Genomic DNA, 21,354 nt, shown 5'->3' on the forward strand with positions numbered 1-21,354 from the left:
CATATGTATTGTCGGGCTCTCGGAGTCCTTCTGCAAGGGTCCAATGGAATCGCACATTGAAAACCTGTTGAAATCCCTGTTTGGCAATGACTCCTTCTCTCCGCAGTTCCTGATCGAAAGAGCGCATCATACGCTGGCTCCGGCGCCCAAACCAGGCGCCCCCCCCTCGAACGGTCATCGCTAAGCTACTCAATTATAGAGACAAAGACAAGGCACTGAGGCTGGTGAGAGAAAGGGGAACCCTGAGACATGGAAACGACAACATCCACATCTACCCAGACTTCTCGGCTGGAGTCCAGACCCAGAGGCGATCCTACGATCCAAACAAACGCCAACTCAGGCTGAGGAAAGTACCATACACCCTACTGTTCCCGCAAAGCTTTGTATACAGCACGGTGGACGAGCACACTTCTTTGAAGCCCCTGCTGAGGCAATAGCCTACGTGGAAGCAACAATTCCCCTTGCCCCTGGAAGAAACAAACACGACCGAGACAACCTACAACAACCGGTGGAAGAACTGGGAAATTCCAATGACTGAAGGCCTGATATCCTTTACACTGTTTATGATGCAAGAGTGGTGCACAAAGGGGAGCAGTTCCCATAAGTTGAAATGGCCGGATGAGACGCGCTCGGCCACAGGGGCTGCGCTGCAGCACTTGTCGCCCTAGGGAAGAACCACAAGTTTGTAACGAGGGCTCATCATCATGTTGGGGCCGATAGTGTGGGTGGGGGAGGGCAGGGGCTGTTGTTTAAGAACACTGTTACTCCCTTTGGAAGCCCCAGTTGGGCACCAGGAGAAGAGGTTAATTGGTTTGTTGAATGTTAAAAATGCAATCACTGTATCATGTGCTGACCCCCTCAAAGAGATGACCCCCCTCCCTTCAAGCTTTGTTGGAATCCACCGAAATGGCGCAGAAAACAAAGTCATCTGCCGTGTTAAAACTTAAAATGCTTACCTGGAATATCCGTGGCCTGAACAATAGGGCAAAAGCCAGAAGAGTAGGGGCATATGTTAATAGGCACCTCCCACACATTGCCATGCTCCAAGAAACCCATGCATTGCGAGGAACTAATGAAAGTGTTCTGCGACAATGGGGTAACAATAGACATTACACCGAATACTCACCCCAGAATAGAGGTGTTCTCACGCTAATACACCCCTCGTTGGGGTTTGCCACCGAAAAAAGCAAAATTGATCCACAGGGTAGATATGTTGTGGTTTGGGGCACTGTGGCAGGCGAAAAATTGGCACTGGTCAACACATATGGCCCAAACTTGGACGACCCCGAGTTTTATGTCCATCTCCTCGCTGGAATTGGTTCGACAGTGGGCACATGGGTGTTGTGGGGAGGGGACGTCAACACTACCCTTGATGTCTCATTAGACAGGTCTTCGAGTAAACAAAGAAACTAGATCAGCCACCATCATACACCAAGCCCTAGCGGAACTGGCCCTGACCGATGCCTGGAGAGGGATACACCCAACAGAAAGCTGGGTTCTGGCGTGAAGTGGCAAATATTTTGGAAGATATGACACAAATCCCAGCACAGCTCAATCCCCAAAAATACCTGTTCGGCGAAATAGGTAAAACCCCAGAAAAAAGGAAGTGACTGTTCAATGTCGCCTGTGCAGTAGCCAAGAAGTGTATTCTTCAAAGCTGGAAGAGCAGCCATGCCCCACGCACAGTACAGTTCCTTACAGCCGTAACGTATGTTAACGAATGTGAGGAAACTTGCATAGGAATGCTGCCCACACCATGCAGACCAAAAGACATTTGGGCTCTGTTCAGAACATACCCGTGTGACACCCCACCGGACACGAAGAACTCAGATAGTGATTGAATTCACCACGAAACCTGTCAATCCGGAACCCTATTGTAAGCAAAACAACGTAAATGTGCAAATATGTATGACTATTGTATAGATCAAGGGGGGTGGAAGAAAGTCATTTATTGAACAGTATATGTATCTAAATGTTGGAGGGTAGTGGAAGCGAATGTGATGTGATATGCAAACCAAAAATAAAGTTTTTTTTTTTAAAAAAAGCACTTTACATCTTTGGAAGAATAAACAGTTGCTTTTTGGTTAACTTTTTCATCCTGATAAACTGGTATATAACAGAAGACATTTGCTCTGCTGTTCTGACAAATGTATTCCACAGGAAGAATAAGTGTGATATTCTTGCAACCATTTACATTTTAGGAAGAATACTTTGTGGAAGAAACAGTTGCTTTAACTGTTTTGTGAAAGAGACATTTACTTTACCAAGTTGAAAGATGTATTGGATGGAAAAGACATTTTGCATTGAACTGAATAGTACTTGATTGAAAGAGAACTTCCTGAATTGATCCAGGGGAAGGGAAACAAATCCTGGTCACAAGGAGTGCTTTGTGAGAATTACAAGCTTGAACTTTTGCACAGTTTTGTTGAACTGAAACCAGATACATTTACCTTATGCACTTTGGTTATATATGTTAGTGTGAGGGTCAGATACATTTGGACACAAGGTAATCTTTCTTTAGCTTTAGTTTGCTAGGTGGGAACATGCCCGTTATGATGGGGATAAATAGGAATTTATATCACCCTTCTTTACTTTTAATAAAAATAGCAAACATTGAGGAAAATACAACTTTGTGTCCGTCTCTCATTTCTGACCATAGCCCTATTCTTAGAGTAGGTACAAAAATAGAGCTGCAATGACCGACTTTCTGACCTGGACTTCTTTGGAAAAATGAAAACGGCAATGTTGGGAAGATAAGGTAATTGTGGTGATGCCCGCCTGGTCATCAGGTTATACACAAAGAACCAAGACATAGCAAATACTACGGAAGAATAAGAGGTAGCAATACATTAAAAGTGATTGAGTATGCCCATCTGGAAAAGTCATTAGCACCACAGTTGCATGTTCTGTTATTGGTTTGAAAGACAAATCAGTTATCTGTCCCTCCCTCCTCTATTTAAATGTTCTGTTGCTTTTTTGTTGTACCATGAATTTATTTTCTCCAGGCAAAGCCTTGAGCAGTAATATTTTATGCTGGAAGTCACGTGGGCTATTCCAGATTGCAAACATTTGGCTAGAAACTATGAATGAAAAATGAGCTAATTCTAGAATCATGCTGGCTCATTTCCATGGTTTTTGAGAGCACCGAGTACAATCAACGACACAACTGCCAGCATCTACCTCAAAAATGTTCTTGATTAGTTATTGGCCATTGGATTTCATAAACCTTCATAGAATTTTGAGTAGGTTCTACAAGAAGCAGTTTTTAAATATCAATCTTTGTTCCATCTTTTTTTTAGCCTGTACAGGATTTTGATGTGGTCTTTTGTGCTTTTTTATTTAGTGTGCCTCAGTATAAAGCTTTTCACAAATACATCACATTACAATAAAAAAAATCACAATAGTGATTAAAAAAATAAAAAAACACATATCCCCATACTTCCGAATTTCTCCAAGGTCTCACCTCCTAAAATCCATATATACAACATTATTAAGGATCCTGCAGAAAAGGCCATCTTTTAACTTTAATTTATTTTCCTGCTCATTTCCAAAACCTACATTTCCTCTTTCCATAATAGATACAAATGTATCTGCGGATCCCTCAATGAAAATCTCAGCCTTACACCAAACATCTCTTAAGGTGGCAGATAGAATCATAGAGTTGCCCCCATGCAGTACGACCAGAAAGCCTCCTCCTCAATGTTATCCAAACTTGATACAAATTTTCCATATCCCTTACAGTAATTACCGTGCAGCATCATGCACAATGTCAACAAAGTATTACAGTTTCTAAGGATTGTTCACATAACCTGTATTGCCTCTTATCATGCGGGATGCCAATTCTGGATCCAATTACAACTAAAACAGGCAGCTGGTTTAAATGTAGTCACATAATAAATCTACGAAGTGAGGAATACGGTACCACTTTCAAATAATTTTGCAGGCTAGGCAGTGGGAAAGCCTTAGTGGCATATTGGCTGCAAAGATATTTCGTTGATAAATACTCAATGGAAGATTGTCATTCCCATATGTAAGCTTTCCTCATGAGCTCTTTGATCATATGTCCTAAAATACCATGTACCTTTGGTTGCCACTCAATTGCTGCATGAAAGCTTTGTTGTTCCTTTATGAATGTTCCTATTGTCGGTTTCAGTTACTAGACTGCATATTCGAATAATAATTTCTAAACCAATGGATACTTTGTGGTCAGAAACAAATTGTAAATTATGTTTTGTTTGGACAGTTTACAAATTGAATTTTGGGTATTTCACCCATGAATGTTTTCGAAAATGTTTTATCTTTCTTTGCTTACATCCCTAAAGATTATTTGCTTAAATTAGGGACAGTTGGAAATAAACATGCGTTGGCTTGACCTTGTTACACAATCACTGATTTAAGTAAAAATTAAACAAAAGTATTTTGAATTCTCAGTGGTACGAGATGCTTGTGCTCTGAAAGCTGCCAGTGGTGCCTGCTAAAGACAACTTACAGTGATTGTCACATCGTAATACCAGAATCACATAATAAGTGAGCACTGCAATCCATTGCTTTTCTATTTAACAATAAACCAGCAAGGGCACTGCAGCAATGTTTGCATTAGCCATACAACAGATTCTCTCACCTATGGATGATGTAGCTACACTGCGTGTGTAAGCCAATCGCTTCTCAAACCAAACTGCGGGATCCAAGAACTTCTCCATGCAGAAGTAACGGAACACTGGTCGAAAGTTCCGGCATATATCCAAGAAGGTCTGATGTTTATCCTCAAAATGTCCTCTTTGAACCTCCTTTAAACAAGAAAAGGGTATATTGAAAATAAATCACAAAGGTGATAATTAGTAGGTGTAGTTTTGTATTCTTAATTTTCATTATTTTGCATTTGTCAAACGAACGTTGACATATTACTTGGGAACCCAATGTCATTAGAGACATTATTACAGAGCATACCATAACACCGCAGATGAATAATTGAACTTTTAACACTTCATAAACTAGTTGGAGAAGAATCAAGTTAAACCTACTGTGTGTCTAGAAGAACAGTATTAATAACCTGTAAAACTGCATAAAACCATAACCCTCTATAGAAATAAGAAAAATGAACCCATACTACTTCTGTCTGGAAAGTAAGAGTCCCCACCCACCTGCAGGGCATCCCAGGATAGATATGAGCAACTACAATTATAAATACCTGCGTTTGTCACGCACACATTATTTTCTTGTATAATATTTCTATTAGCTAGAAGTGAACAAATTATTATAGCATTATTTACAAACTGATTCATGTATATTAATCAGATTGGAAACAATGCAATAATAAGTCCACTTCTCACTAATCTGCAGCACCTTATACATATCAACATAGAGGAATAGATATGTTAGAACCTTGAAAAAGACCATCTTTGGTCGAAACGCGTGTCGGCTATAACAGCAAAGCAATGAGCAAATAAAGAAGCACACCTTATAGATATAGATATAGATATAGATATATTTACTGTGTTCTACCATGCTTGGATGGGATGATCCCGTTATAAAACAAGAAGGAGGTGTGCCTATATGCCCAGTCACATTCACTAGATATGAGCAACCCCTCAAGCTTCACTGATTCCAAAAATAGATCATCACAATCTCATGGCTTCTCCACACACGGACAAGGAGTCCACATCAACTTGCTTGTTGAGGTTGGGCATTGCCACTGAGTTGTCCGTCAGGAACAACATAGTCTTGCCTCGTACACACAGGAGTAAATTGACGAGGACCAGCCTGACTGCTCTCAATTCCAGCAAATGGATGTGCTTCCGGTACTCCCATGGCGACCCATGGTTGCTCACTGTCAGATTTTAGAGGTGAGTGCCTGGAACGTCCTGGAATAAAGTCAGAGGTGGCCAGGGTTGTCAAAACAGTAAACCCTTCAGCAGGTTGACCCACTGGCACCACCATTCCAGGTCCCCAGCACCTTCACCTATACCTGTAAAAGGTCTGAGGTATGTCCCTGAAACTGAGACCACTGGCAACTGAGGAGCCACTAAAGCGACCTTCTGTGCAGCTGCGCCTCTGGCACCACAAGGATGCAGGAGGCCCCAAGACCCAGCAATCGCAGAAAAACTGATGCAGGAACCTTTTCCTGTGATTGGAAGACATGCACCATCTTGGAGATGTTTGATACTCGGTCGTCTAGCAGAAAGGCTTGGCCCAGTTGAGTGTCCAAGACTACCCTTATGAATCGGATAGACTGGGATGGCAAAACCTGAGACTTCTTGACGTTTAAGGAGAAGCCCAAGCTGTTCAACAGGCTGCACATCCAGTGCAAGTGCACCAACATCTGGTCTGGGAGTGGGCTCGGACGAACCAGTCACCTCAAGAGGGAAAAATATGGCTGCTTTCCCTTCTGAGGTGAGCCGACACCACTCCCAGCAGCTTGGTGAAGACTCTGGGTGGCGAAGAGAGGCCAAATGGCAGGACCCTGAACTGGTAATGACTATTAAGTATACATCCTGGAGATCCAGGGAAACCAGGCAATCCTCCAGGTTCAGCGCCTGAAAGATCTGGGCTATGGTGAGCAAGTACAAGTTCTAAGTAGGTGTGACGAATCCCAGGATGTCGTCCCTGCTTTCCTAGGTGGAACCCCTTCACATGAGGTCAAGGAGGTGAGGCTGCTACCCAAAAGTCCCTCTTGGTGTGGTACGCGGTGGGTGGATCTCATGGGGAGGGACCCCCCCTGCCCCCGGTGGGACTACGGATGACTGTCCAGGAAGAACGCAGTATATCCAGAATATGCCACACACTCCCTCATCCTCCTATCCTATACAGGGTAACATAATTCCACCCTCTTCCATGTACTTATTTAAGATAGAGCATCCACACTCCTTCAAAAGTACTGAGACAAGGAAGAGTAGGGACTACCTGTATGAATCATGCAGTAAGACTGGGACGAAGAACAATCCAAGTAACCCATTTGAGAGGAATAACATTTGTACCAAGACGAAGAGGAGGCGCAGAGTAATGAAGAGCACTCTGTGGAACCAACACCAGCAGTCTAATCAATATGGATAATCTGTGAGTAACTGGGAGGACTGAAGATGGCGTTCAGCCCTCCATTCAGGAGCCGCAAGAAGGTTGGCGGTGCAGAGGAGGGAAACCTGGGAAATGCAGACGCCATGCGCGAAGATGAAGCCTACGAAAAGGGTTGAAGAAGGACCCTTTGCCTGACTGGAAGCAGACTGCGGAGACAGACGATCGAGAAGCAGCTACGCAGCTGACACCATCAAAGCAGGCCTGCGGCGAGCAACAGTTACGTAGATGCTGTGGATGGAGCAGACCACACAGAGTCCTGGTGCTGGCCGGAAGCTCCCTGAAGGGGCTTGCCGGGGCTAGCTGGTGGAAACACAAGAAAGATCTGGGTCCCCCAAAAGAAGGGTAGACGTACCTTAGAGAACAAGGCTGGGAACAGAGCCTGGGAAAGAGACTTCAAACAAACAATTGCAGATGAAGTAAAGGTCTAGACCTCCAAGTACAGAAAACATTTAGCAGAATGAATTACACCTGAGCGAGGGTCTAGGAACCCTGACTACAGAAAAGGAGCTACAACCAGTTTATGAACAATAGCAGTAACTGGCAGGGTAGTGTGGGATATAATGACCCACTCAGTAGAAGTCCCATCCATAACCAAGCTGCACTTGAGCAGTTAACAGCAAAATGGCTGTGCTGGCTCCTTTGAGTACCACTGCCTCGCACCAAAACAGCGTTTTGAAGCTACAAAAGGATGGCTGCACTGTTTTGCCAAGCACCTCTTGGGCAGGATGGAACAAGAGGGCACACTGAGGAAGCCTTCCAGTGTGTCTCTTACATGCACCCAAGAAGAAAATGGAAAATCAGCACTGCTTTGCTACTAGCTCAACATTTCCCCTTGAAAAGGGAAATATTTTACATTTAAAATGATGCTGCTTTGATGATCTTTTCATATGTTATACATTACTCTGCCTTTATCAGTGAGGCCCTCCCATGCCTATTTAAATTCAGATTGTGCTCCAGCAGAAGAGAGCCTTATTCCTGAATGGCAGGCCGTGTCAGAAAAAGTCTGGGAAATCAACAGAAGCTTTACTTTCAACTGCACAGGAAAACGCTTGACGTTAGGGCTCCAAAATGTCAAAAATCACTGCTTCAAAAGAAACCCTAGCTCGAAGGGCATATATGACAATTTCAGTGGACCTGTGTCTTAAACAGATTGCTGTATAAGTGAAAATGACTAGGGCTGCAAAACAATGTTGGGAAGTCAGAAGGAAGAGAAAACCTTTTGAAATGGTCAGCCCAGCAGACTTCACCATGGGTGAAAATGTGCTTTGGAAATAAGGAAAAATGTCTGTTTTAAAAGTGTAATGTTGAAAGAAGGCCCTGTCTTGGCCTAGCAATATAAAGGGGATAAGGGGGGTTTGCTGGGAAATATATATGGGAGGTTGTATTTCAACAGGCTTGCTGCTGATTCAAAACAAAATAAAATTAAGAAATACATGTTTTTGGCTGTACTGGGAAATCAACCCAAACAGGTTTCTGCCGTGGCCCAATGGACATTTGGGTGCTGATAACAGCAGTACCCTACCCCCAAGAGAAGCCACAACGGAGATCTGGGACATCTATCTGTTTACTGCCGCCCTTGAAAACTTTGAATGGACGAAGACAAAGAAATATCAAACGCTCATCAGACTTCTGTCTGAGCTTCAGCTTGAGACAATAGATCTGGGGCACCTAAGTGCGGCTTCTGGAAGTGGCAACCACCAGTCACTGAATCTGAGGAACCTCCAGGGCAGCCCTGGGCTGAACTGACATTTGGTGGTAGCCTGAGGAAAGAAAGGGTCCAAATGGAGGACAAAGGCCGCCCATTTTGGCTCTAAAGACTAGTTTATTAATAAAACTTTGAGACTTTTATCTCTGAAATTGAACAACGCAGAAATGCAAAGGTTTCACAATCTAGATGCAATTTTGATGGCTATAATTCAAGACCTGATAGCCTTCAGTGGCATATAAGGGGCAGAAATGGCAGAGAATTGGATATTCTGATGAAAGTGTATATTTATGATAATATGTACACATGTATAAAGTTATAGAATTTTAGGTATGACATTTCTCACTGAAAAGGACAACATATTATTAGATGGACGAAACAAAGTCCTAGAAAAGTGAGAATTGAACTGCCATGCTCTGCGTGAAATATGTTATCTGCCTATCTAATTTGTTAAAGTGCCAAACTGTACAAATGTGTAATTTATGTTAAGATTGTTTTTTGCCAAAAAGGACTGGGGAAGGCTTTTCACCTCCTAAAACACAACCCCATGAACTGAGTCCCATCCTAGAGGAGGCAACCAACATTGGCTGACCTATCCGGTTCTTGGGGGTAGGTCTAGCTCAGTTCTGCCCATCAATAAACCCGGTGATGTCACCCACTTTTATATAAAGGGTGGGAGCTCACAGGGACAGGACAGACTTGCTCCTGAATTTCCAGCACCTGCGTATACAGACATTACAGATCCACCTTTGCAAGATTCAAGACTCTACTGCTAGGCCAAAGCATAACTGACCAACTATCCAGAAAATCCCACAAAAATCCCAATAGCAAAGGTGAAAAGCTGTGGTACGCTTGGGGAGCATTGTGTGGCGAGACCGGCCTTTTGCTCACTACCTGCATGCCCGCTGTATCCTTGCCATCCAGTAACCAGACTTGCCCAGCTGCTTGCTGTTAGGAGTGTCCGCCTCTTTACTGTGACTTAGAGCTTATGAGCCCAGAACCGGTTGATTGCCTAAATCCCCAAACTCAACTGCGAATTGTGAGTATTTCCCCATCCCATAGCCACACATAGCCTATCCCATCTTGATACTTTGTCTTTGTTACACTTTTTAAGTAATCCTATCCATTCCCTGATTCCTTGTTAAAACGGTTAGAATTCTCTGTGCATCTTGTCATTGATCTCCAAGCATTAGCGCCACTTTTCTATTCATTTCTGTCTTGCATAGATCATAAGTCTTTAGTCATATTTGGAATAATCAAATTAATTCCCACATAAAGTTGAACGCGGGGTGAAAAGGTTGACGTCGCAAATCAATCTTGAAACGTACTGTGTCTTTCTTTAACCATATAGTCTAGATAATTTAGTTTAAGTAAAACTTGCTTTTCCATTTTAAAACAGATTTTCTTTTCTTAACTATTTTATTTTACCTAAACTGAACCTCATTCCATCCTGAAAATGTCAATCAATTCTTCAGCTATAGTCACTCTTTCATTTCTATATTGTCCCTATGATGTGCATCTATCACCCAGCCTAAAAACCACATTCCGAATCTGTTTTTCACCTGTTGTAAAAAAAAAAAGAAAACGTTTTGACATTTAAAACTGCAAATGTGTACATTGGAACTTTGCAACGTGTGAATTCGGCTGCACTATGTTTTCATTTCAAGTTGCTTTTTGAACTGTATGCCTTTTGTGATACCTTACCTTATAGCTGCTAGTAATATTACATCCCTGAGACTGTGATAAAACATATGTACATCATTATTTAAACACACATATAATTAATTATTTATCAAAATCAGAGTGTCATTTAAGCAACTGCCTCTTATTTTGTGAGGGAATTTTGATTCTGTTTGCTGCCTCCTATTCCTATAATATAATATTGGACCAACAGAACAGGGAATAGCTATTCACAACATTTATGTATTTATCAATACCAATAAATGTTCCATTTGTTGATTTCTAAAAACCTTTATTCACATATCAAACTTTCATAAAAATATATAAAATCAAACATATTCACAAAAAACAAATATCTGCATCAAGCATTCATACTGATTCACTCCTACCAATCTTTCCACTCTTTTTGTCTTTTGGCCTCCTACATGGACTGCCTCCAATTTTTGTTTACACAATGATCAAAAAAGTCCTCCATCCACTCCTGTGATGGTACTGCCTGCGTGTTCCTAATCACACAGACCTATGTCTACACGCGTTTCGGTTGTCTTTTCGGTACATCCACATTCGTAGCCCCTTGGATCTTGCAACCTTCTTCAGGACAGAAAACCGGGAGTTGCCTTGTTCCCGTAAGCCTCAAGTAGGGTGAGTATCACCACATTAATTTGCTGTATTCATACATCAGTGTATTTAATATGGACTCTTCAAGAGAGGTTCTTCACATTTTAGACAGGGCTATTGATTACAAAATAGCTCACCTGTTGTAACGTATTCTTATACAGGGGTTGTTTTTATCAACCTGCAGTCCATATTAAATACACTGATGTATGAATACAGCAAATTAATGTGGTGATACTCACCCTACTTGAGGCTTACGGGAACAAGGCAACTCCCGATTTTCTGTCCTGAAGAAGGTTGCAAGGGGCTACAAATGTGGATGCCCCGAAAAGACAACCGAAACACGTGTAGACATAGGTCTGTGTGATTAGGAACACGCAGGCAGTACCATCACAGGAGTGGATAGAGGACTTTTCTGATCATTGTGTAAACAAAAATTGGAGGCTGTCCATGTAGGAGGCCAAAAGACAAAAAGATGTATATGCTGTGATAACAAAGCAAAGAGTGGAAAGATTGGTAGGAGTGAATCAGTATGAATGCTTGATGCAGATATTTGTTTTTTGTGAATATGTTTGATTTTATATATTTTTATGAAATTTTGATATGTGAATAAAGGTTTTTAGAAATCAACAAATGGAACATTTATTGGTATTGATAAATAAATAAATGTTGTGAATAGTTATTCCCTGTTCTGTTGGTCCAATATTATATTATTGTTATATGACGCCTGGAGGACCAGGGACTTTAATCAGGCACCCCTTTTTTGTTTTATGCCTCCTATTCCTGACTCCTTGCTGCTTCTTTCTATCCACTCAGAATTCGATTAATTGTGGGATGAGGGAACATTGAAGGGAGAATCCTTAACTCAGGTGCTATCTATCCTAATTGAAAAAGTGCTCCTATTCATTTGTGCTTTCGATATGTTCTTGTAGAAGGTCAGCCAAGTGTATTTCAGTGGTTTTCATTGTAATTATCACCCCATTGGTGATTGCTGCCCAATGTAAAAATTGTGTGATTCTCTTTGAGTTTAAAATAAATAAATATTGTGCTACCACCCACCGGCCTGGTTCATGGTCCATTGTGACCAGTGTTATTTGTAAAAGGGTGTGTGAGACGGGTTCGGTATCGTCTCAATTCGTATTCGCAGAAAATAAACTAAAAGCATTCTAATTGCACGCTACATCTAAGGCTAAGGTCCCTGGTCTGGTGTGTGAAGCCCGATTGGAATCCTTCACAGTAGGGAACCAGGTCTGCCACACACTCAGTAGAGAAGTCTGAGAAGAGCCAGAGGTAAAGGAGTCCTTTCCTATGGCACTGTGAGAAGTTGGAGAAAAACAGGGGTAGAGAGTCATTCCCCATGGGGTTACAAGAAACGGGCCAGAGGAAAGGGAGTAATCTCCTTCAGCATACTAAGATGCCGGAGAAAGGCCAGGGGAAGGGAGACATTCCCCCATCACTTGCTGAAATGGCTAAGTCAGAGAATGGCCAGGGGAAAGGAGACATTCCCCATCACTTGTTGAGTTGTCACACTGAGTCTAAGAAGAACCAGAGGGTAGGTGTTAGGCAGAAACCTATGCAGTTTCCTCTGGGACCACTGCAAAAGATTTAGGATTACAGGTGTTTGGCAGTAAACCCACTTGGTAGCAGTCTGTACCACACAGATTCACTTGGAAGCTGTGGCTGAGCAGTCAGACTTCCCTCAAGAAGAGTTAGGCAGTATACAGAGTATTCACAATAGGTCAAGAGGACACAGTAGAACAAGTAAACACTGACCAGGGCTTGGTGTAAAAGAGATATAATTATTTATTTAAAACCACATCTAGAAAAACACACAGGCACTAATAGTAAGCAATTCAAAAACACGGTCACTAAAAGATATACACTCCCTTAAAAGAATATTAGACAAGTCTTAAGTAAAGCCCCACTTATTTTCAGACATCGGTGAGCGCTTAACGTAGATGGCACTCTAATAATTTGTTTTAAAAAGGGAGAGTAAAGCAGAGAACAAGTTGAAACAGATCCCAACACTTTTACCAAAACATAACAAGAGAGGAAGGCAAAGTAAAACCGTGAAGTTAGAGTTCAAGAGGCCGGATCCACTTTCCAAGGATCCAAACGAAATGTGTCCAGGGTCACACGGTTGCAGTGCACAAAAGTCTTGTAAAGGTTCAAAAAGGAGTTGGACCAAAGAAAGGGACCAGTTAGAGGGTCAAGGCGGCCAGCCCAGTCCAGAAGGTTAAGGGGTTATTATTACCTTGTAGCAATCTTTAGAAAGGGAGGCCTGGCGGACACGGTACCTTAAAGTGGTGAGAACGCTCCAGCGGGGGCAGTTGTTCCTGGCAGCGGATGCAAGTTGGTGCTTCGTCCGGGGGAAGATAGGATCTCGTCGTGGAGGAAGACAGGAGTCCGTTGCACTGCCAGGGAAGAAACCAGCCGTGGAGTTTCTCAGGTACAAGGAGCGGTCCGGTGATTCACAGTTCAGTGGTGAGTGGCTATCTGGCTGCCGGGGTGCTTGGCACGGGCAGTTCGACCACAAACCGGGCTGGGGTGCGAAGAAAGAAAGGTAAACTGGTTGTGCCCACCAGTCAGGGGAAGAAGCCTCCCCAGCCGCGAGATCTTCTCTGTCGTCGGGAAGTGGTGAGTCGGTTCTGCAGGGCTCCACCACTGGTGTCGTCATGGTAGGTCTGCTCAGCTTCTCCCTCATCGGATTCTCAGGTCCTGTGGCGACTTCTGAAGTTCCAGTCCCCAAAGCCCTGCAGAAAACCCCCATTCACTCAGCTTAGCTGTCACTCAAACATGCTAAGTGGTGAGCCGGCCGGCTCACCACTTGGGCCAATCACACAAGAGTGCGACTTGAGTTACCAAGGTAACTCAGTCCAGGGTGCCTAGACCCCCTCCCACACCCCCTGTGGTACCCAGACAGAGTGGCACCACTTTTGGAGGCTTCTGTGGAGAAGCCCGCCAAAAAGAGGAACAAAGGGCTCGACTTGGGTTGGAGTCACAGAAGAGAACACAAACGCCATTTTAGAATCGAGTCTTGGCAAAATATACCAACCGGAGAATTAATATTAATTAAATAAACCGGCGGTATGTTCGAGGCTATGAGAATTAAATAATTAAAGTTGGTAGCCTCGAACAATGGGAAAATCCCATAGGAAAATATTTGCGGTCGAATATAAAAAGTAGTTTCCACTGCCGACAGCCAAAACTCGATCAGGGGGGACGGAGACGTGCCCCCTCGACTAACAGACCCCGGGGCAATCGAATTGCCCCGACCAGTACGTCCACAATATGATGGTTTGTACTGGTTTCTGTTAATCATTTGGGACTAGTAAAGCCAATGGTGACTTTACATGCCCTGGGAGACAGTAGTCAGTCCCAGGGTATGGAGTCTATGGTGGGGTGTCACTATGACACCCCTGTGTTACGGCACGGAGGGTGCTGTGTAACACATATAGGAAAAACACATGAGACCCTCGGAGTAAAGGACCCCATAGCCCATAAAACATTACCAGTCAAAGGAATACCATAAATCATGTCCAAGAGTAGGAGAAAAAGAGTCTCACTCTTGGCAGGAGGAAAAAACAAACTCCAGAAATCCAGCAAAGCTGCTGGGGGACTCACTAGATTAGGAAATTCAGCCTAAAGAGAGAATTCTCCCTAACAGTAGGGAGTCATCCCTCTGATAATGTGAACAGAAAAAGTGAATTGGGGAGACTTTCTTTTGCTAAGTCAGAGAGGTGTGGATCAAATCCTTATAGGCGCATATCATCGAGCCATTGTTGGACTCGTTTTTTAGCAGGCGGACCAATGAGGACAATGGATGGGTTTAATTTGAGGTATGCAGTCAACATCCAGGACTGAATGATGGCTAGGTTGAAATTTAAGCGTTGTCAGGGTTGCAACATTAAAATATTCATCAGCTACCAACACAATATTTCAGTGTGGTTGTTTCAGAGTGGTTCATGATGTGGAGTAATGTGTGTCTGTCAATTTATGAATACCAAGGTCTATAGGGAATTGGCTGTTAAATCTCCTAGAATAACTTAGAGCGAATAACAACAGTTTTCCACTTGACAAATCTGATATTGGATATGGCCACTGGTTCAAAGGGTTTGTGTGTCAAACGTTGCCAACAGCACAATAGCTTCGCAAACCAGGTGGGAGTCTTAAATCGGGCAAAGAGCTTCCTCGAACCCTCATGGTGTCTTTTCACAATAGGAATTGCTGATGAAAGAACCAGCTCAGCAGCACTTCTGTGGGTGTCAATGGCCAATATGCAGGACTGGCAGGACTCCACTTGTACACCAACAGGTGCCATGTGGGCTGTGAATGAAAGCATATCCTCTAACACAAAGTGGATTAGCCCCCTACGCCACAGTCCAGTGGCAAATCCTGGTCCACTTGTTATGGTACTGGCTGCCTGAATGAAGCTCACGTTCTCCTTTGAAAGGCCCAGTTGCCTCAAAGTCAGTTGCCAATCCAGCCCACACCCCTTCTCGAGCAGAAGTTCCAGGAAGGGTTGCGAACAACTTGGTCAGCCGAGGCTAGAATCATCAGGTCGAAGAACCAAACTCTTGCCTGTCAATATGCGACTACTAGAATCTTGGAACACTGCTCGCACTCCCTCAACTTGCTCATCATCCTGTGGATAACTGCAACACTTTGTGTAATCCTCCATGCCAAATAGCTCCTCTACAGGATAACCCTGCTACCACAAGATGACTTGAACCACAGAGCGATTGCGCTTCCACTCGTGATTCACCATATTCAATCTGCTGCGGCGCTCCAACTGAGATTACCCACTCATATAACTGTACCACAGGTGACAAAGAAACACAGGAAGGCCTGTCCCCCCCCTTGTCTGGTGACATAAAACGTGGGGCTGGTGTTGTCTGTCCAGAAAGGGGGCCATCCTCCACATATTGAGTCCAGAAGATCTGATTGAATTGGTATTTCATCTAATGAATCATGGTTTATTTATTTATAAAGATTATGTAGTGCTTTTATCCAAAGCGCTTGACAAAATACAAAATATGCTACAACAAGAACGGGTAATAGAAAAATAAGCCACAGTCCAAACAACAACTGTTATTCCTCTGAAAGTTAACAGATTGTAAAAGGTAGGACTTCAGACGGTTTTTAAACTGAAAAATAGTGACGCACGCACGAACGAACCTGAAGAGGACGAGAATTCCAGATAGAGTGGGCAAGAAGTTGAATGAACGGAACTGAGAGGAAGCACAAGGTGGATGCAAGACAGAGATGAAACTGCGAAGCAGAGCGTAGGCCTTTAGTGGGGGTGATACAAGGAAATCAAAGAACATAAGTGGGAGACAGAGCATGGGTGCACTTCAAAATTGAACACACAAATTCAAACTCAAAACGTTGTTTAATTGGTAGCCAGTGGAACCCGAGCCAGATATGGAGAGATACAAGCTGACCAAGGTTGGCAGAACAAAATGCCAACAGCAGTATAGGGAATAGAGCGCGGAGGAAGAAGAGCAAAGTTAGACAGACCGAAATAGAGAGCACGGCAATAGTTGAGCCGCGGTAACAATAGTTTGGAGAAGAGTTTTAGTAGAAGTAACAGATGTCGGATTTTTCTGATATTAAATAGATGAAACCGGCATGATTGAACAACATATGTGATTGGAGGTTGCAAGGAAAAAGAAGAATAAAAAATAAACCCAAGATAATGAGTCCACGATTTGATGGCAGAAAGACAAGAGAAATGGTGGTCCAGTAGCAACATGTCAATTGCAGCTGGATGCCCCTCATGCAGAGTCTGGCAAAGGGCACTAAAATGGGGCAAGATGCAAGCAGCTCAGCAGCTCATGTAGCAGCTGACGCCACCACGTGGACGTGGAAATCCTTGACAAAAAAAAATGTCATTGCTGCTTGAATAGTCCTTGCCTTTTCCTGTGTGTGGAATATTTTGGCCTGGACCGTGTCCCATTAGAAGCTGATGGAGGTCAATTTGTGTGTTGGACTGTATGCTGACTTCTCGTAGTTGACTGTGAACCCCAGATCAAACAGCAGGTCGAAGGGAACCTGCAGGGTGTTTGTTTGGAAGCTTTGCAGAACTCAGACTTGGCGTTGATCCAAAAAGCCTTCCCACAAAACTCCGACTTTAACTCTCTCGTGGTAACACGGCTGAGCAGTCAATCAGACAATGGAGATGAGGGTTTTGGTGTAAAGTAGAATTTACAAACACAAGAGCTTGACAAGTAATAAGATTGCCCACACAGGGAAGTAAAAAATGCATACTCATTTAGTAACACGTATGCATTAGGTAAAGGCACTAAGAGGTAAGTACACAACCATAGTTTGGTGACCAGGTTGGAGCACACACCACATTTTAGAATTAACACAGATTAAACAATGCCACTAACAATGGCCTAAACTGAGGGCAAATGATGTTAAGAAAATTAGCATAGACGTTAAAATGATATGAGGCCTCACCAACTGTCCACTACTAAGTTATATGCAGTACTGAACTATGTTTAAGGTAGGTTTGGATACTTTGGAGGAAGTGTACAAGGTTTCTCACAGTTATCACATAGGATCAATGGGTTTGTGACAGAGGCAATATTATAGTCAGTGCAATATCCTCATATTATAACAAAAGGTGTATTCCACAGGTCGGGAGGCGGCAGCTACTGATCCTAGTTGTCCAAGGGATACACTAAAGGACACAAAGAATAATGTTTCATCTTCAAAGGCCAGGCCCTTATAGCTGCATGATCAGACATTGAGCCTGTTAGAATGAATAGGCAATAGGGGAACTTCAAAACAGTTATGTACATAGGTCGTTCAAACCCTGAACCAAAACAAACAACAACCCAAAGTTGTTATGGACAACTACTCATGCTGTTGGTTCCACCGTTGAAGGTTCAGGGCTGCAGGGTAGAGTGTTCTTGGGATAACAGCTTTGATGGCCGAGTTCAATGGTTCTGGTCCCCATCATCCACCTTTCTGGAATGGATCACAACCTGGCTGGATAAGGTTTAATGACAGGCGCGATGAGCATGGGGCGTGAACCTGCACAGGATCTGCAGGCATGAAGACAAAGAACCACAAGGTTCAATCTCAACCAGGGATCCTATTCTTGTTATAAAGAGCAGCAAAGCAGTGATGTCCCCGGCACATGAAAAAGATGCACTGCACAGTTCACAGTAGAAGACGGCATGAGTACCCAGCAACAGGAAAAGGAACCACTTCAGATGAGGTGCTCTAGGTATAGTAGCATGACTCCTCAGACCTCCAGGGGGACAACCTTAGTGATGCAGGACTTCAAACTGGTTAGGCCCACAAGTTCAAAAGAGGAAAGCACAATGGAAGGTCACACCTATAGAGTGAAAATTAGAGCTACACCTTATGGTGCACACGCTTGACCAATGCATGTTTCAGCAGCAGTCCCTCTGCCTCAATCAGCATTCTTTTTTTCAGAGACTTGGCTTCAGTGACCGACGGTTAAATGGCCCCAGATTCCCTCCTGATACTCAAAATCATTGCCCACCAATACATTCTAAGCGGCTGTCCAATCATAGACAGATCTGATACAGCTAGATCTTATACAAGGTTTGGTTGTGTTTATTGGGGCTGTCGGCACTTCCTCGCCAAGACTAAATCAGTTTCAGACCCACAAATGGTCTGCTTCCTTTGCTCTGGAAAAAAGCCTGTGAAGATGAACAATCATATATGGCCATATCCTTCCTCTGCATGGGAGGAATATAGTCACCAGGTCAGAAAAGCACAAAAACAAAGCTAAAATTACATGGCCAGGCATTTTGGGCAAAATGTTGCACAAAAGGTTGCCATGTAGCAAAAAAAGAAAAGGTGCACAGGAGTTCACCCACAATGGTTAAGAATAAGGTAGCACTGCTGCAAGTCTGCCTGGGCTTCACCAAGTGTGAACAAGTATCAAAATGTAAAAAAATAAGGGGAGGAGAAAAGGCTCATTCGCAATAGCCATATGGAAAGAAATAGAGCTTTTCCACAAACATAAATGGAAAGACAGCCCACACAACCGTACACTGGAAGTCATGAAGTTTCACGATTTCTCAAAAAACAATTAAGAGAAAGCAAGGGAGTGAGGTTGAAATACAGCACTGTCACAAAATCAGTTCAAGATCACAGTAACAGTCTGCTGATATACCGAGGCCACTACTGAAAAAGATGGGAAAGGTGCAAAAAGTTAATATTTTCCTAACAGTGTTGCAACCAGATTTGTGGAAAATGGCAGGTGAACCAATCAACCAGTTTGGGGTAGAACTGCATCCCCCTTAACTAGCACAGCCCCACTAAATCATTCATTATTTTGGTAAAAACTCACAGTGAAGAGTTGAGCCCGTAGGGGAAAACTTGGTATTGAAAACATCAGTTCATGACCGTGAATTTGTTAATCCTGCAATGAGGCTTACAAGTCGGCACGTAATTTATAAGCATCTTTCAGATCCCCTAAACATAGCCTGCCAGATTACAGCGCATAGGGATTCAGCAATCTGGATTGGTATGACCATCTTGAGTCTTTCTAGAGGAAGGTGAAGGTTGAAGATGCCCGGTTCTTCTTGGGGGACAGAGAAGGTCTGGTAACCGTATCCATGTCACAGTTCAGATGGGGGAACAGATTGGACTGCCTGAATTTCTAGCAGCTTCGTCACTTCCTGCATAAGTGCTGCAGAGCTCAGCTGAAGAGGGGCGTGGAATCAGAGAAGGACCAAGGGTAGAATAAGACAAAACCCCTGGAAACCACAAAGGGTAACCATATATCTGAAAAAGTAGCTGTCCAGCTCAAAAGTGATGCGCCATTCTGCCACTGACTTGCACACTGCAGGTTCATATACCACTCCCATTACTTCTTAGGCTCAGAGTCCTGTGCAGAAGAGGGGAACCAGCCTAACCCTATACCACCCTGCCAAGATTGCTTATGTGGCGAAGGGAAGATTCCAAGAGACCTTGTGCAAATTGTTTAGCTTCTGAAAGACCAGATAGAAAGGCTGCCTGCTGGTCTGGAAGAAGGTTCTGCTGAATGTCAGATATTTCCCACCAAAGGCTTGGATTGGCTGTCATAAATAAAGCATTGACATGCCTTAGTTAGGAGGAGGAACTGGCATAGATCTTAACACCAAGGGAGTCCAGCAGCTTCCTCTTTACTAAGAAGGGCCCTCTTTGAGGGAGAGCCAGAGGGAACCGGTGGTTTGGAATACACAGAAGCCACACCCATCACTTAGGAGTCGGGCCAAGAATGAAAAGAAAGACACACAGAATCCAAGACAGCCTTGTTACTTCACTTAGATCTTTAGCGTTTGTTTGATTGAGGAAGCTGCCTTGCTCTGAAAGAACGTTTGTTTTCAATTTCTACCACTGGCACTGCGAGTCTTGGAAGACTCTTGCCACGAGAATCCGCGCTCGCTTCCTGGAGGAGGCGGAGCCCATCGGCGCTCATGTGTGCAGTCACGTGACCTGTTCTCCACCTGAAATTGCAGCCTCAACCGCCCCAGCGGTGCGTTTGTTTGATTGAGGAAGCTGCTTTGCTCTGAAAGAACGTTTGTTTTCAATTTCTACCACTGGCACTGCAAGTCTTGGAAGACTCTTGCCACGAGAATCCGCGCTCGCTTCCTGGAGGAGGCGGAGCCCATCAGCGCTCACGTGTGCAGTCACGTGACCTGTTCTCCACCTGAAATTGCAGCCTCAACCACCCTTGTGACGTTAAGCCCGGCCACGGAGTAAAGGGCGGCACATTTTTCGGCGGCAAGAACTGTTTTGCTGCTGTTTGGCGCTGGGTCTTGTTCTTGTCCTGGCACTTACTGGATCTGCTGCTGAGCTTAGATCCCGGGCTTTGGGCACGCCTGGTCACGTCCAACTGTAGTTTGTGCGCAGAGTGGTGCAGCATCACACACAACATGACCGCACAATCGGGCTCGGGGGAACAGGCGGGGCCACAAACAAGACGAAAGACCATACAACAACGGCGGATGCAGAATCCTTGGACAGCATTAAAAGCAGATTCTGGTCTTGAGATATCCAAGGTAAGCTCCAAATCACGAAAAAGTGTATATAAACAATTAGTGGATTCTTGTCTACAATTAGAACTTATTGAGCACATTGATCTATCAGTAGACTGTACAACCCCCTTGATAATCAGCAAAGATTTGGAACATTTACCCAAAGCCTTTGTATATTTATCTACTGATGAAGCTGGGGCAGAAGTTGGGGGCGGAGACGAAGATACGTCAACTAGCAATCTTGCCCTGTCTGATGAAATGGAAACCTTAAAT

General features: G+C 43.7%; 1 protein-coding gene across 2 annotated transcripts in view; it reads right to left on the bottom strand.

Moving 5' to 3' along the window:
• Positions 1 to 21,354, bottom strand: part of ATM (ATM serine/threonine kinase) — a 3,046,976-nt gene that overhangs the window by 160,074 nt on the left and 2,865,548 nt on the right. For both annotated transcript variants that reach the window (XM_069640412.1, XM_069640413.1), the window contains one exon: positions 4,622 to 4,787. In XM_069640412.1, the coding sequence (XP_069496513.1) occupies positions 4,622 to 4,787 (166 nt within the window). The remainder of the gene's footprint in view (positions 1 to 4,621; positions 4,788 to 21,354) is intronic.

This window comes from Ambystoma mexicanum, chromosome 7q (assembly GCF_040938575.1).
Source record: "Ambystoma mexicanum isolate Mex_15411 chromosome 7q, UKY_AmexF1_1, whole genome shotgun sequence".
NCBI classification, from domain to species: domain Eukaryota; kingdom Metazoa; phylum Chordata; class Amphibia; order Caudata; family Ambystomatidae; genus Ambystoma; species Ambystoma mexicanum.